General features: G+C 36.8%; 1 protein-coding gene across 2 annotated transcripts; it reads left to right on the top strand.

Moving 5' to 3' along the window:
* Nucleotides 1-5,870: 5,870 nt before the first annotated feature.
* On the top strand, nt 5,871-16,990 carry LOC137806042 (uncharacterized). Of its 2 annotated transcripts, none has more exons than XM_068605950.1 (17): nt 5,871-6,253; nt 6,454-6,652; nt 7,427-7,732; nt 8,020-8,109; nt 8,666-9,139; nt 9,268-9,375; nt 9,810-9,940; nt 10,033-10,162; nt 11,679-12,045; nt 12,144-12,596; nt 12,716-12,894; nt 12,974-13,132; nt 13,456-13,530; nt 13,766-13,883; nt 14,963-15,114; nt 15,932-16,147; nt 16,254-16,990. In XM_068605950.1, the coding sequence occupies exons 1-17, from the start codon at nt 6,048-6,050 to the stop codon at nt 16,890-16,892; spliced, it is 4,002 nt and encodes a 1,333-aa protein (XP_068462051.1). In that variant the 5' UTR covers nt 5,871-6,047; the 3' UTR covers nt 16,893-16,990. The 2 variants fall into 2 exon arrangements, with proteins under 2 accessions (XP_068462051.1, XP_068462052.1); XM_068605951.1 differs by lacking the exon at nt 16,254-16,990 and adding an exon at nt 15,786-15,850 and having other exon boundaries at nt 15,932-16,063.
* The last annotated feature ends 231 nt before the right edge of the window (nt 16,991-17,221 follow it).

Below are 17,221 nucleotides of genomic sequence, written 5' to 3'. Positions count from 1 at the left end.
ACCCCAGCCAAAATTCAATTGACACAGTGACGAATGTCTGGTAAAATTTCCAGACCAAATTACCCAAGGAGTAAGGCGTAGTAGGTCCCAGACCGAGAGTGAACAAAACCGGTTTTCCGAAAACAAAACGTCCTGGCTATTCTTCCCCGTATCTTCTTTTTGTGATTTGTTTATGGACGTGCCTCCTTATCTGGGTGCAAACAACATACGAAAGTGTTTGTGTGAATGTTTTTCAACACAATACGGACCTATAATGAAATTGCATAAATTAGGCCAGAATTTCACTAGTTTCGGTAGAGGATGGCCTTGGTTTGCACAAAATTTCTGAAAAATTCTCCCGAATTAGTTTTTTCCTGAAATTCCACCCAAGAATCTCCACTGAATTTGGGACAAAATGCGACAAATTTCAGGTCAAGCAGTTGAGTATTCGCCTAGGAAAAAAATCAAACAGTTTCACACACAAACGAACTTTCCTTTCAGCCCTGGCAGTGACGGATAAAATATTTATTGCCAGTCTTGTGGGACGAATCCGGGGCTCAAACCCCAGCCAAAACTCAATAGACACAGTGACGAATGTCTGGTTAAAATTTCAGACCAAAATACCCAAGGAGTAAGGCGTAGTAGGTCCCAGACCGAGAGTGAACAAAACCGGTTTTCCGAAAACAAAACGTCCTGACTATTCTTCCCCGTATCTTCTTTTTGTGATTCGTTTATGGACGTGCCTCCTTTCCTGGTTGCAAACAACATACGAAAGTGCTTGTGTGAATGTTTTTCAGCGCAATACGGACCCAGAATGAAATTGCATAAATTAGGCCGGAATTTTCACTAGTTTCGGTAGAGGATAGCCTTGGTTTGCACAAAATTTCTGAAAAATTCTCCAGGAATATTTTTTTCCTGAAATTCCACCCAAGAATCTCCACTGAATTTGGGACAAAACGCGACAAATTTAAGGTCAAACGGATGAGTATTCGCCCACGAAAAAAATCAAACAGTTTCACACACAAACGAACCTTCCTTTCAGCCCTGGCAGTGACAGATAAAATATTTATTGCCAGTCTTGTGGGACGAATTCGGGGCTCAATCCCCAGCTAAAACTCAATAGACACAGTGAAGAATGTCTAGTAAAAATTTCAGACCAAAATACCCAAGGAGTAAGGCGTAGTAGGTCCCAGACCGAGAGTGAACAAAACTGGTTTTCCGAAAACAAAACGTCCTGGCTAATCTTCCCCGTATCTTCTTTTTGTGATTCGTTTATGGACGTGCCTCCTTGCCTGGGTGCAAACAACCTACGAAAGTGCTTGTGTAAATGTTTTTCAGCGCAATACGGACCCAGAATGAAATTGCATAAATTAGGCCGGTATTTCACAAGTTTCGGTAGAGGATGACCTTGGTTTGCACAAAATTTCTGAAAAATTCTCCCGAATTAGTTTTTTCCTGAAATTTCACCCAAGAATCTCCACTGAATTTGGTACAAAACGCGACAAATTTCAGGTCAAACGGATGAGTATTCGCCCACGAAAAAAATCAAACAGTTTCACACACAAATGAACCTTCCTTTCAACCCTGGCAGTGACGGATAAAATATTTATTGTCAGTCTTGTGGGACGAATCCGGGGCTCAAACCCCAGCCAAAACTCAATAGACACAGTGACGAATGTCTGGTAAAAATTTCATACCAAAATACCCAAGGAGTAAGGCGTAGTAGGTCCCAGACCGAGAGTAAACAAAACCGGTTTTCCAAAAACAAAACGTCCTGGCTATTCTTCCCCGTATCTTCTTTTTGTGATTTGTTTATGGACGTGCCTCCTTGCCTGGGTGCAAACAACATAAGAAAGTGCATGTGTGAATGTTTTTCAGCATAATACGAACCTATAATGAAATTGCATAAATTAGGCCAGAATTTCACTAGTTTCGGTAGAGGATGGCCTTGGTTTGCACAAAATTTCTGAAAAATTCTCCAGGAATAGTTTTTTCCTCAAATTCCACCCAATAATCTCCACTGAATTTGGGACAAAATGCGACAAATTTCAGGTCAAACGGATGAGTATTCTCCCACGAAAAAAATCAAACAGTTTCACACACAAACGAACCTTCCTTTCAGCCCTGGCAGTGACAGATAAAATATTTATTGCCAGTCTTGTGGGACGAATCCGGGGCTCAAACCCCAGCCAAAACTCAATAGACACAGTGACGAATGTCTGCTAAAAATTTCAGACCAAAATACCCTAGGAGTAAGGCGTAGTAGGTCCCAGACCGAGAGTGAACAAAACCGGTTTTCCGAAAACAAAACGTCCTGGCTTTTCTTCCCCGTATCATCTTTTTGTGATTCATTTTTGGACGTGCCTCCTTGCCTGGGTGCAAACAAGATACGAAAGTGCTTGTGTGAATTTTTTTCAGCGCAATACGGACCCAGAATGAAATTGCATAAATTAGGCCGGAATTTCACAAGTTTCGGTAGAGGATAACCTTGGTTTGCACAAAATTTCTGAAAAATTCTCCCGAATTAGTTTTTTCCTGAAATTCCACCCAAGAATCTCCACTAAATTTGGGACAAAACGCGACAAATTTCAGGTCAAGCAGATGAGTATTCGCCTAGGAAAAAAATCAAACACTTTCACACACAAACGAACTTTCCTTTCAGCCCTGGCAGTGACGGATAAAATATTTATTGCCCGTCTTGTGGGACGAATCCGGGGCTCAAACCCCAGCCAAAACTCAATAGACACAGTGACGAATGTCTGCTAAAAATTTCAAACCAAAATACCAAAGGAGTAAGGCGTAGTAGGTCCCAGACCGAGAGTGAACAAAACCGGTTTTCCGAAAACAAAACGTCCTGGCTTTTCTTCCCCGTATCTTCTTTTTGTGATTCGTTTTTGGACGTGCCTCCTTGCCTGGGTGCAAACAACATACGAAAGTGTTTGTGTGAATTTTTTTTCAGCGCAATACGGACCCAGAATGAAATTGCATAAATTAGGCCGGAATTTCACAAGTTTTGGTAGAGGATAACCTTGGTTTGCACAAAATTTCTGAAAAATTCTCCCGAATTAGTTTTTTCCTGAAATTCCACCCAAGAATCTCCACTAAATTTGGGACAAAACGCGACAAATTTCAGGTCAAGCAGATGAGTATTCGCCTAGGAAAAAAATCAAACACTTTCACACACAAACGAACTTTCCTTTCAGCCCTGGCAGTGACGGATAAAATATTTATTGCCAGTCATGTGTGACGAATCCGGGGCTCAAACCCCAGCCAAAACTCAATAGACACAGTGACGAATGTCTGCTAAAAATTTCAAACCAAAATACCAAAGGAGTAAGGCGTAGTAGGTCCCAGACCGAGAGTGAACAAAACCGGTTTTCCGAAAACAAAACGTCCTGGCTTTTCTTCCCCGTATCTTCTTTTTGTGATTCGTTTTTGGACGTGCCTCCTTGCCTGGGTGCAAACAACATAAGAAAGTGCATGTGTGAATGTTTTTCAGCATAATACGAACCTATAATGAAATTGCATAAATTAGGCCAGAATTTCACTAGTTTCGGTAGAGGATGGCCTTGGTTTGCACAAAATTTCTGAAAAATTCTCCAGGAATAGTTTTTTCCTCAAATTCCACCCAATAATCTCCACTGAATTTGGGACAAAATGCGACAAATTTCAGGTCAAACGGATGAGTATTCTCCCACGAAAAAAATCAAACAGTTTCACACACAAACGAACCTTCCTTTCAGCCCTGGCAGTGACAGATAAAATATTTATTGCCAGTCTTGTGGGACGAATCCGGGGCTCAAACCCCAGCCAAAACTCAATAGACACAGTGACGAATGTCTGGTAAAAATTTCAGACCAAAATACCTAAGGTGTAAGGCGTAGTATGTCCCAGACCGAGAGTGAACAAAACCGGTTTTCCGAAAACAAAACGTCCTGGCTTTTCTCCCCCGTATCTTCTTTTTGTGATTCGTTTATGGACGTGCCTCCTTGCCAGGGTGCAAACAAGATACGAAAGTGCTTGTGTGAATTTTTTTCAGTGCAATACGGACCCAGAATGAAATTGCATAAATTAGGCCGGAATTTCACAAGTTTCGGTAGATGATAGCCTTGGTTTGCACAAAATTTCTGAAAAATTCTCCCGGAATAGTTTTTTCCTGAAATTCCACCCAAGAATCTCCACTGAATTTGGGACAAAACGCGACAAACTTCAGGTCAAACGGATGAGTATTCGCCCACGAAAAAAATCAAACAGTTTCACACACAAACGAACCTTCCTTTCAGCCCTGGCAGTGACGGATAAAATATTTATTGCCAGTTATGTGTGACGAATCCGGGGCTCAAACCCCAGCCAAAACTCAATAGACACAGTGACGAATGTCTGGTAAAAATTTCAGACCAAAATACCCAAGGAGTAAGGCGTAGTAGGTCCCAGACCGAGAGTGAACAAAACCGGTTTTCCGAAAACAAAACGTCCTGGCTTTTCTCCCCCGTATCTTCTTTTTGTGATTCGTTTATGGACGTGCCTCCTTGCCTGGGTGCAAACAAGATACGAAAGTGCTTGTGTGAATTTTTTTCAGTGCAATACGGACCCAGAATGAAATTGCATAAATTAGGCCGGAATTTCACAAGTTTCGGTAGAGGATAGCCTTGGTTTGCACAAAATTTCTGAAAAATTCTCCCGGAATAGTTTTTTCCTGAAATTCCACCCAAGAATCTCCACTGAATTTGGGACAAAACGCGACAAATTTCAGGTCAAACGGATGAGTATTCGCCCACGAAAAAAATCAAACAGTTTCACACACAAACGAACCTTCCTTTCAGCCCTGGCAGTAACGGGTAAAATATTTATTGCCAGTCTTGTGGGACGAATCCGGGGCTCAAACCCCAACCAAAACTCAATAGACACAGTGACGAATGTCTGGTAAAAATTTCATACCAAAATACCCAAGGAGTAAGGCGTAGTAGGTCCTAGACCGAGAGTGAACAAAACCGGTTTTCCGAAAACAAAACGTCCTGGCTTTTCTTCCCCGTATCTTCTTTTTGTGATTCGTTTTTGGACGTGCCTCCTTGCCTGGGTGCAAACAAGATACGAAAGTGCTTGTGTGAATTTTTTTCAGCGCAATACGGGCCCAGAATGAAATTGCATAAATTAGGCCGGAATTTCACAAGTTTCGGTAGAGGATAACCTTGGTTTGCACAAAATTTCTGGAAAATTCTCCCGGAATAGTTTTTTCCTGAAATTCCACCCAAGAATCTCCACTGAATTTCGGACTAAACGAGACAAATTTTAGGTCAAACGGATGAGTATTCGCCCACGAAAAAAATCAAACAGCACATGAAAGTACTTGTGTGTATTTTTTGAAAAATTTTTACCTCTGAAAAAAATTGTAGAAACTAGGGCCAAAATTCATGAATTTGGAGAGATGATAGCCTTGGAGTGTCCAAAATTTCTGAAAAGTTTTCCCAAAAGGATTTTTTGTTGAAATTCTATGTAAGAGTCTCAACAAAATTTGGAACAAAATGCGAGAAATTTCAAGTCAAACAGATGAGTATTAAGTCAGGAAAAAAATCAAACAGTCTCACACACAAAGTCGAACCTTCCTTTCGTACCACTAATGATGAATAAAAAATTTATGGCAAATTAATGAAACGAATTTAAGGTTGAAACCTTGGTCACAACTTAGTACACACAATAAAAAACGTCTGGTAAAAATTTCAAATTAAAACATCCTAGAAATAAGACAAAATATCCTGATTTTTCCTCGCTTTTATTTTTTAATTTTGTTTTATCTCTTTCTACACTACATAATTCAAAATATTTTATTCCCTATAATTCATTAATAACACAATAGACAAATAAAGATGAAAGTGTATAATTTAATTAAAAACAGATGAAAATCACCTACACTCTTCTACCATCGATTCCACCCAGCTTAGACCTTTGTTCCGCGTTTTCACAAACCAAAACCAAAAACCTACTCAACAACACTCATCGTCTTCTCTTTCAGCGTCAATTAACCAAACACCTTGTTAGCATCTTTCAACTTCTTCTCTTTCAACAACAATATGGACAAGCTCACGCAAGAAGAAATGGAACCTGACCAACTCAGAAGCAGCACCTTCCAACGCTTAAAGTCACACTCGCTGCACCTTCTCGACCTTGTGCAAAACCCTCACATTCACAATCAGAAGCATTGCTCCGTCACCGTAATTCCCCAACTCCTTCGTTTCCTTCACAGTTCTTCGCCCTCTACTTTACAACCCTTCTTCGAGTAAGCTACCTCTTCACAAACTCTACACCCTCTATAAACCCTAGTTTAAGATTCATTTTAATTTCATTAACGCCACATTAATTCTGCTATATTTTTTCTTATGTGTTCTCTCATCTGGAGTTTTATTATTTCATGCTTCACTTTTTATTTAGTGCTTGTTTTACTCGCTCTCACCGTTTGATGTGATTTTTGTTTCCCAGCTACACACTCTTTCCGTTGCTCCTGCTGCTTGATGCAGCGATTCAGTGTAGGTCTACGCAGAAAATCGATTCTCAGGAAAATTATGATATGCCTGGTGTTTTGAAAACACCTGTTGAAGTAAGTGATGGAGTTGCTGAAGGTGTGGTTAAATGTTTGGAGGAGCTTCTGAGGAAGTGTCGTTTGAATTCTGTGGATCAGGTGTGTGTGCTGATTGATGTATGCCTTTGACATTTCTGCAAATTGCGATTTATTACATTGGGATTTTATTTTGCTTTTGTTTATTGCTTGAGTAAAATCGAACTGCCACTGTTGAGTGTGTTGGAATTTTTGTGAATTGAGAGCTATGCTGCTCTCATCATTAGGGAAGGATGATGAACGAAAGGAACAAATAAAGAGCACAAGGAATCTAGATACGTGTGGATTTGGGGATACTGGCCTGAATGCACAGAAACTTAAGTTGCGCTGCATTGTACTCCAGCCTTTAGGGCAAAATAGGAGATGAAGGACTCCTTCTCAATATTTTTTAGTGTAAAACGTGGAACAAGTGTATATATATTGTGCAGTATTATTAATTTTTGTTGATTGTTTACCTCAGTCGTTTTAAATGTTCTTTAATGTAAGGGGGTTGTATGCTGATCGTAGTGATCTAAGCTTACATACCCTGGATAATTTTGTGTCACATTGAAATAGTTATGACTCATTTGTTTCTGAATAACCAGTGGCATGAAATGGTGTTTATGTGAGGTTTATTTTTTGTTTATATTTAGCTAGTATTGCACATTCTGTTTTTTGTAGGCTTTAAGTAATTTGCAAGTGTCAATTTCACTGGTATTTACTCCGTAGCTGTATTAACTCATGACTGCTATTGAGTACATACTTCTCATAGGCTTGAACAGTGTCTAAAATTTTAACTAAATGGTGTTTGCTACGAGATTAAAACGCATGAAACTGAATGTTGGTATTCTTTCGCAGATGGTTGTGCTACTAAAAAAGTTAACATACGGGGCCATGTTGTCACCCTCCGAGGCTTCAGAGGAGTTTCGTGAAGGAATTTTGTTGTGTGTCAAGGCACTGCTTTTGAGTTTATATCCCTGTTCCGATATGTCTTGTGTGTGTAAACAAATTCCCGGTTTGCCGACACTTTCGGATGAAGATAGTAATGATAGACTCCATAAAACTTCCATGAATGGTTCGGAATCAGAAGAATGTTTACTTGCATTTCTTCAGTCTCAATTTGCATCAGCTGCTATTGGACACTGGCTATCACTTCTTCTTAAAGTATGTTGGTTTTTGTTAGAGTTTTTTGGTTGAATTCCAACTCAGTTATGTTTTTATTTTATTTTTTTAGGTGGGGAATTAACTGGATAATAACATTTTATAACAGAATAACCAAAATTTATTTAAAGCATATAGCACTTCTATTATAGAAGATAACTTCTTCAAGTAATTAAGACAGATTTTTTTTAGAAGGGACCTAAATGGAATTTCCCCATCCTCTTTTTTCTTCTGAAAGTTAATTGCCAAATATTATTGAATTTTGAGTACCAATTTGGTCTTATGAAAAGACTGCAGATACAGAGGCTGCCAGGGGACAGCAAGGTTCTGCAAGACTTCGAATTGAAGCATTCAAAACACTGCGAGTGCTTGTTGCTAAGGTATTACAATAAAATATGCTTTTTGAAACAGTTGCGTGAGTTATTTATTCTTTTTTTGCCAAGGAAAGATAAATATTATAGGGATGAATGGCCAATAGTATAAATAAAGGAGGTTAAGATATCCTCCTCAGAAAAGATAAAAAAGGGAAAAAATACAACCAAGTTTATCAGGGAAATAAAATAGTCATCTCCCCGCATGTTTGATTGGACTTTTCTATGAAGAAGCCATAGGAAGAGAACCAAAGGTATAAAAGCTTTTTCTATCCCATTACAACAATGAAAACTATGAAATAACTGAATTAACAGGACTCCATCGTATAGGTTTACCTTTTATTGCATCTATGGAATCCTCTGAAGTTGTTCTATTTTCTTACACATCACAAAATGCACACCTGGATTTTGGTTATGGAGTGGAAATTGGGAGAAGTCTTAAAATACATGAAGTGAGAGACTTTGTCCTCTCGATATTAAACTAGTTTTTTACATGTTTAAATTCTTTCTAACTAGATGTAAATATGGAATCAAATCAATTGATTGTTCTGGTTTACTTTTATAGGTTGGTTCTGCAGATGCATTAGCCTTCTTTTTACCTGGCATTTCTAGTCAGTTAGCTAAAGTTTTACGCAGTGCAAAAACAGTGATAAGTGGGCCTGCTGGGAATGTGGATTCTATTGACCTAGCAATCAGAGGGTTCTCAGAGTTTCTTATGATAGTCCTCCAGGATGAAGCTAATGCACCTACCCTGGATATTGAATCATCTTCAGACTTTGATTCAAATGAGTGTAATTCAACCATTTCTCTTTTGGAGGAGCTTCGTCACTTGCAAGTTAAAAATTGTGTTAATACAAAAACTGCAGAAGATATAGGTGTTGAGTCAGAAAAAATCTCTTATTCCCAAACTCAACTCCAAGAAACAGGGAATACTGATCCTGATAAAGAGAACTTGTCGTTGCATGTGAACCGAACAAAGGGTTGGATGCAGAAGACATCAGAAAATGTAAATAAGCTGTTGGGTGCAACATTTCCACACGTATGTTTCATGATGTTAGTTTCCTTGTCTATTTTGCTGGCTTTGGATTTTTGAAACTGTAGTGCTATGTGTATATTTTAATATATAATGTTGCTTTATATTTGAAGAGTCAAATCATTGAATTTCAGATCTGTATTCACCCTTCACAAAAGGTGAGAAAGGGACTTGTTGATGCCATAAAAGGACTGTTGTCAGAGTGCTTCTACACACTGGGGGAAAGTAGACTGATGCTTTTGGTGAGCTCTGAACTGGTTAACTGGGAATTATGTTAGGTTTGTGCCATAACCATTGGTATGCTTTATTCAGGTTGATCATATGATGTTATATAATAAAAAAGTTGCTGATAGATGTGTAGCTTAGTGCAATCTAATCCTGAACAAGCACTTAATAGCTATACTTAGTTGGATCCTTGTGAATTTCAGTACTCACAGCATTCTCTTCCCCATTGCCTTTATAAAACCAATAAAAAACTTAGATTTTATCCATTACCATAAATAGGTTAAAAACCAGGATCTTTCTCTCGGATGGTTTATTGAGTGAAGATATTATTTAAAGTCGTTGACATTATGCTCCCGTCAAAACACCAACAAAACTAGTACTGCTGTATCTTGTCAAGTAATTTTCTCTTGTAATTTTTTATTTTATTTTAATACATTTACTAATGATTCAGGAGTGCTTAAGTGCCTTGGTCTTTGATGTATCCAATGAGGTGTCTTCAACTGCACAAGATTTCCTTGAGTATTTGTTCTCACAAAATTTGAAACACGTTATAAAAAACAGTGCTACAGAGATTTTTATCAGGTTCATCTTTTAGTTTGGACTTGTTATTCATTGAGGATGGTTTCCCCCTTAGGTTTTTTCCTTATCAGAAATATTTCCTCTTTCAAGTTCAGGCACCTTGAAAAGCTTCCCAGGGTAGTGCTTGGTCATGAGGAGTCACACGCTGTGTTACATGCTCAGAAATTACTAACAATAATATTTTATTCTGGTCCTCGACTATTAGTGGCTCATCTTCAGTCTCCTGTACGTGCTTCTATAATAATTGAACTCATTCTTTCTATACATCTATTATAATTTCTCCTGTTTTACAATCATGATTTCTTTTGTTTGTTTAGATATTGTTATCTTGGTTTGGAATAGTGGAATGGAAAAAACTTATTAATCATACAGGGTACAAATTGGTTTATATTCTACATTGTAATTTAATTATTCTTTGATAATGAAAGTACTTATTAAGATAAAAAGGAAAAATACAAAAGGAGGATAGAATCTGCTATGACTAAAACTGGCGCAGCCAAAATAAATTGATAAAAAAACACCATGATGCTATAAAATCTGCTCTATACGGAATGAACTCAATAGGAGATTAACATTCCGAGAAGATTTTCACATTTCTTTCCAACCAAATATAACAAAGAACTGCAGCCTAAGAACACTGTCAAAGCTTTTCTCTAAGACTGAAATTCAGAAAATTCCCGATCACTTTTTAAAAAGTGAATATCCTAAGAAACAGTTGAGTTGAGTGAATTAAAGAATAGAACTGAAAAGCAGTAGCTTTGTGAAATAAAGAGATACTGATAAAGTCTAGGAAAAAACCATTTATATGCCAAAGCAATATTTTTAGATACCAAATTACGAAGACCCAAACCTCCTCCTTTTTTGGGTCTACAGTAAACTTCCCCTGTAACTAACTAGGTGTAACTGTGTTACTTCAAAATATTCTTTAATTTAAAGATAACACCAATTGCACGTGACAAGGCATGTCTATTATATAGAGAACTATGATTTTATTGCTAGCATATCTTGAAAATATCTCATAAGTGATATTTTTTCTTTTAGAATATTTAAGTGTATTTTATCTTTGGAGTGGTTTTTTAATTTCATTATACTTCATTATGTGCTTCCTTATTTAATTAGTTTTAGTGTGTTCATTTATAACAAGCTTAGTAAGCTTTAGCTTGAGGGTTCAAAATGAATATCTATAAAATATATCATTATTATTGTCTCTTGGAATATTTTAGATGATCTTTTAAGAGTGTTTTCCATATATCATTATATTGAGGGGTTTTTTCATCTCTATTAATTAGGACTAGGAGTAACGCTTCTAGTTTGTCCACTTAATCTGAAAATTACATTGTATATAAGCGGGGGGACAAACTTGCCAGCCAGTTTTATGATGTTAAGTTACACTTAAAATACACACTTTTTAAGTGGTATTAGAGCTTATATTATCAAGGTTTGTTATCGAACCACCTACAAATATTTAATATCTCGCCTGAGATATTTAGTCCTCGGTGTGAGGGGGTATGTTACACCGATTAGAGATATGACCAAATTATAGTATGTAAGGAAGCGCAAACCTCATGTTACCAATCGATTTTGAGGTTAAGTTAGGCCTAAATCCCACATATTCTAAAAGATAAAGCATAGGTTATATCTCCTTTATATTTATATTTTCTTTTTTTATTGTTTTAGTACAAATGAACCCTTTTTCATATTTTCTTTCATGGACTTCTGTCTGATTCTTGGAAATGATTAGGTTGAAGCTGCTAGATTCCTAGATTTGTTTGCTGCATGTCTAAGCCATAATTCAGTGTTTTCTGGTTCACTCAGAAAACTCACTTCGACAGATCGATCATCAGCCCTGGGATATCTTCCCTCCATTGCTGAGTTGAAATCTGGAGCTAATTTTTTCAATTATAGCCCCTCTCTTATAAATTCTGGTTTATCTGAAGTCCCTAAATGCAGGCTTATTGAGGAAAAGAGTCTAGAAAATCCTGTTAAAACTGCTCAAAATAAGTATGAGCTTCCTCGCATGCCCCCTTGGTTTAGTTATGTTGGTAGTCTTAAGTTATACCAACCTCTTGCAGGGATTCTCCGATTTGTGGGTTTATCTATAGTGGCAGGTGATTTTCAATTCAATGTTTTTTTCTTTTCTCATAGCTCTTACAGTGTTTGTCGTTAACCTGGATTTACTTGTTTTACCTTTGTTTGTCACTGCTAGATAATATAAGTGAAGGGCTTCTGTTGCATGTGATTGAGACCCTGCTTGGTTACTTCCGTAAATTGGTTTCTGAGCTTCGTTTAAGAGAATACAATAAAGAAAGCTGGCAGTCTTGGTATGACAGGCATGGTTCTGGACAGTTATTGAGGCAAGCTAGCACAGCTGCATGCATGCTAAATGAGATAATATTTGGTGTATCGGATCAAGCAAGTAATGATTTTGCTAGAATATTTCATAATTGTGCATTTCATACATCTTTCTGGGAGATGCCCAAGGATAAAGGTGTAAGGAGTTATTTAGTTGAGTGCATTGGAGGGATCTTACATGAGTATTTATCTGCTGAGGTATGGAATGTTCCAATTGATTGTGGAACTGCTGACTTGCCGCTTCATGCTGTGGTTGAAGAAGATATTAGCCTATACTTTTTCCAAGATGCTGCAATGCTGCGTGAGGAAAGTGCTAATTTCATAAGCTGACATGGCTGTTTATTCATTGTGATTTGGTTTCGTTTTTATATTTACTTCTGAAGAAAATTGACAAAATCAAGAATGGTTTATTTATTGTGAAACAGGTTATTATTGATGGAGTAGGAATCTTTAATATGTGCCTTGGAAGAGATTTTGTTTCTAGTGGATTTCTACACTCTTCACTTTATTTATTGCTGGAGAATCTTAGTTCTTCAAATTACCGAGTTAGAAATGCAGCAGATTCTGTCTTGCATATACTTTCAACCACATCTGGCTTTCCAACTGTTAGTCATGATCTTTGTTTAGTTTCTAATTTTTTTGGATGACTATTATTTGATTTCTATCTTATATACATTTATGTAGGTTGGACAGTTAGTTTTGGAAAATGCAGACTATGTGGTTGATTCAATATGTCGACAATTACGTCATTTGGACCTAAATCATCATGTGCCAAACGTGCTAGCATCCATGCTGTCCTACATTGGAGTGGCTCACAAGATTTTGCCTCTGCTTGAGGAACCAGTATGACCATGGCCTCTTATTGCCATTTTAAGCAAACTAGCTTCCTGATTGTTTGCTATGTGTGATTATTCTTTTGAATTTTTATGGCCTTTAATTGTTTGACATTGTGCCAAAAGTGTTGTTCAGATACCACCATGGAAGGGTTAACTTTCCTAATAATGCTCAATTTATATGGGTATTGTTGGCTAATAGTTGCCTTCACATGGTCATTAACTCTTTTGCATTTGATTACAATGCATATATAGAAAGCAAATAATTACCTTCCTACACGCTTAGACTTTATTTCCTAAAGTCATGTGGTCTAACTATGTGTAATTGAACAGATGCGCTCTGTGTCAATGGAACTTGAAATACTGGGTAGACATCAACATCCTGATCTTACTATTCCATTCCTAAAGGTCTGTTGCAAGCTACAACCTCTAAAATTGCTTCCATTTCCCTGTTGAGTGGATTTTAATCACACTATTTCCTCCATCTTTTTATATTCTTTACCATTTTTTTAGTTAGAAATAGATATGCCTATTCTTTTTGCAATTTGTTTCTTATTTAATTAGCATGCATATCTGAAGAGCTTTTGGTTTCAAAATATTTACTTAGTTCTAATATTAATGCTCTGTAAATTGATTGATTCAGGCAGTAGCAGAAATTGTGAAGGCATCAAAACGTGAAGCTTTCCTGTTACCCACTCAGGCAGAGTTGTTCGCTGGAGATGTGAAGTCTATAATCTCCAATTCTGCAGAAACTATGCAAGGTTCGGAATTACAATTATTTAGAGTTCTTTTTAGATCTCAAGGAATCATTGACTTGAGTACGAAATGCTTCCTTCAATATGTAGCATTCTTTTTGCATAGTTCACCCTTGACTACCATGTTCTTCCCTATTTCCATGGCCTCCCCTTCCACAAGTGGACACCATAGTAGAAAATTCAGTAAATTCTTGAAGATTTCTTCTTTCTAGGGTGTAGACACGAAGTCATGTTGTTAAAGTTCATTACTATTAATTGTTAGCTGATAGAAAATAAAAAAGCTAGCCCGTAACAAACCACTGAAATATAAATAAAGTGATAAAGTAATTAACTAAGGAAAAACCAAAAAAACTACATCCCAGTAAGCCCATATGTAGGCATAACTTGATAATCAACTGCATGATTTTATTTTATTATTGAAATTTCCTTTAAAAAGAGAGGCTGGGTGAAGGGAGAAAAAGCTACTAGTCCTTGATATATATCAAGAGCATCTAGATTTTCTAAAATTTCTTGCTTCATGTGTAAACTTAAAAAGAGATTTTCATAAAATTCCTAATCCATAAATGGCTAGTAAAGGTTTGTGTTAGTATTCAAGAAAGAGAGCACTATTTTATCCATTATTGATCCATTTATAAACATAACATTTGTGTGTTACTACATTAGGGTCTGTATATTTATACTTTCCCAAACTTGTTGGGATCTTTAAAATCGATGAAGTTAACATGAGGTCTTAACCACCAACAAATTCAGATTTCAGTTTATAATAGTATAATGTTAGAGTGATAGTATTAGTAATTAGTAAGTAAATTGGATAATATTACCTTAATTTTACATAGTATGTCAATCATTTATAAGTTCATGTTGTTAGGATTACCATTTCTGTCAAGTGCTAGGTCTTCTAAGACTTTATTGGGTTCACTTCACACTCATAGTTTTATTACTAATGCTGCTAATTTCCTTGATTGTGTTGCTATAGAACAGTATAATAGGACTTAGTGCTTCTGCATCAACCAGACTGTAATGCCTATTCTCTTGTGGTAATGGTGGTTTGTCAATTATTATTAAGTGAAGTGTTTTGCTTGTAGATCAGTGGGAGGACATTTTATTCAAATTAAATGATTCTAGAAGATATAGACGAACAGTTGGTTCTATTGCTGGTTCATGTGTTACTGCTGCAATCCCACTTCTAGCATCTATCAAGCAAGAGATATGTTTAGCTGCCTTGGATATAATTGAGGTATCTTTTGGTTAAAATGCTTTTTACACTTCAGCATGTTAGCCATTAATGTAAATATGAGAAGCATATATTCTTTATCGGTACTTCAGGCAGTTTTGAAAGATATTTTATGAATTGCTGGACTCTGATCAGCGATATGCCCCTGCTACCTTCTTGTCTAGTGTGTGAAAATTTACGTTCTCTCGTTCACTTGAAACAGCCGAAGGCTGTTAAATTTGACAGCAGTAAAGGATGACTTCTATTTCATTGTTTCGTTATTTTTTGTTTTGAATTAGAAATAGGATTAAATGGTAAAGTTGTTTTTATGGGCTCATCTCTCCTTTTTATTTGTCATTCATTTTTAGGGATATTTGACTGCTTTATTGTACTGATGTTTATGTTCAGGTTTTTCTTAAGCACTTTTCTTTATATAGTTGCTCTGCTTTGTTTTGTATTTCTATTACCTAGGAGGTTTATTTGTTGACAGTCATTGAGTTCAAGCCTTTTTAGGCATCTCTGACATCCTGTTCTTGGTTCCTTGTGGGAAGATATATTCTACACAACTTCCATCAGTAATGAATTATTTTCTTATCCGAAAGTAAATCCTTGTGTAGGGCCGGCCTAGCTCGATTCTATAAAAGTAAAATTGTATGGATAGCTATTCCAAATGACACGGGGTTCTTATATTGCAGAATTGGACACAAAATGGCAGTGGTTTGGAATGTGATTGTCAGTTATTATTTGCCTGTTAGATTGAGTATGAATCTAAAATAATCTTGAACAATAAGATCCTATTTTGCATTTTTCTCATTGCTATTTGGATAATTTCTGGTTTTAGAGTGGTACTTTGGCAATAGCAAAAGTAGAAGCAGCTTATAAACATGAAAGGGAAATTAAAGAAGCAACTGAAGAAGCCTTAGAATCACTATCACTGTATCAGCTGAAGGATACTTTGGAAGCTAATGAAGAAGGGGCTGACGAAAACCGGCTACTTCCGGCAATGAATAAAATATGGCCATTCCTGGTTACTTGTATTCAGAACAGGAATCCAGTGGTGAGTAGTCCCTCATTACGCTCATTTCTCACTTTAGGGTTGGTATAATAACGAGTTATGGTTGATTTTGCTTGACATATTTTTTGGATGCAACTCATTTTGGCAGGCTGTGCGGAGATGTTTGAGTGTGATCAGCAATGTAGTGCCCGTTTGTGGAGGAAATTTCTTCACACGTCGTTTCCTCTCTGATGGGCCTCACTTTTGGAAACTTCTGACAACATCCCCATTTCATAAAAAGTCAGTTTTCAAAGATGAGAAGATCCCTTTGCAACTACCTTACAGAAGCAGTTCCATGAGTTCAGAGGATTCATTGGCTGAGACATCCTATCTCAAGGTTCAGATTGCCGTGCTCAACATGATTGGTGACTTATGCCGTAACAAGAGCAGTTCCTCTGCGTTAGAACTTGTTCTGAAGAAGGTTAGTGGTTTGGTTGTGGGGATAGCCTGTAGCAGTGTTGTTGGACTTCGAGATGCTTCTCTGAATGCCCTCCATGGACTTTCATCTATTGATCCTGATCTTGTATGGCTTCTCTTAGCTGACATATATTACACTAAATATACACAAGATTTTCCTCCACCTTCACCACAATTACCACAAATCTCTCAAATTCTCCCTCTTCCCATGTCACCCAAAGAACATCTGTATGTGCAGTATGGAGGTCAGAGCTATGGTTTTGACATAAATTTGGCTTCTTTGGATATTGCTTTCACAAGATTTGATTCTCAACGTCAAATGTATAGCTAAAACCCGAATTAGCGTATATAAATTATTTCTGTCCTTTTTATCCCTTTTACTCATCAACCTTTCTATCTTATCTTATGTTTAATTCTGATTTGGATTAACTTTTGCCTGTGAAGTAGTATAATTCGGTGAGCCATTTGCATTTTGGGAATTATCTCAAAGGAGAATTGTTTGTTACTATTTGTTGTCGTAATCCAAATTAAAATAATACTAGTAAAATAGATCATCCAACATATTACTAGACCGTTTACAACATCCAAAAGATGATTGTATAGATTAGCTTAATTGATCCAAAGTTCATTAACCACAATTTAAAAGATTATTATTCTTCA

The sequence above is a fragment of the Phaseolus vulgaris genome, chromosome 3 (assembly GCF_000499845.2).
Source record: "Phaseolus vulgaris cultivar G19833 chromosome 3, P. vulgaris v2.0, whole genome shotgun sequence".
NCBI classification, from domain to species: domain Eukaryota; kingdom Viridiplantae; phylum Streptophyta; class Magnoliopsida; order Fabales; family Fabaceae; genus Phaseolus; species Phaseolus vulgaris.
The sequence above is the reverse complement of the archived record's forward strand: the minus strand, read 5'-3'. Positions and strand labels throughout refer to the sequence as shown.

What these genes read in the sequence shown, in the direction of transcription:
- LOC137806042 (XM_068605950.1), top strand. Translation starts at nt 6,048, where the DNA reads ATGGACAAGCTCACGCAAGAAGAAATGGAACCTGACCAACTCAGAAGC. An exon ending in TGCGAGTGCTTGTTGCTAAG is followed by an intron (nt 8,110 to 8,665) that starts GTATTACAATAA and finishes TTACTTTTATAG; the next exon opens with GTTGGTTCTGCAGATGCATT. An exon ending in CTGCCTTGGATATAATTGAG is followed by an intron (nt 15,115 to 15,931) that starts GTATCTTTTGGT and finishes TTCTGGTTTTAG; the next exon opens with AGTGGTACTTTGGCAATAGC.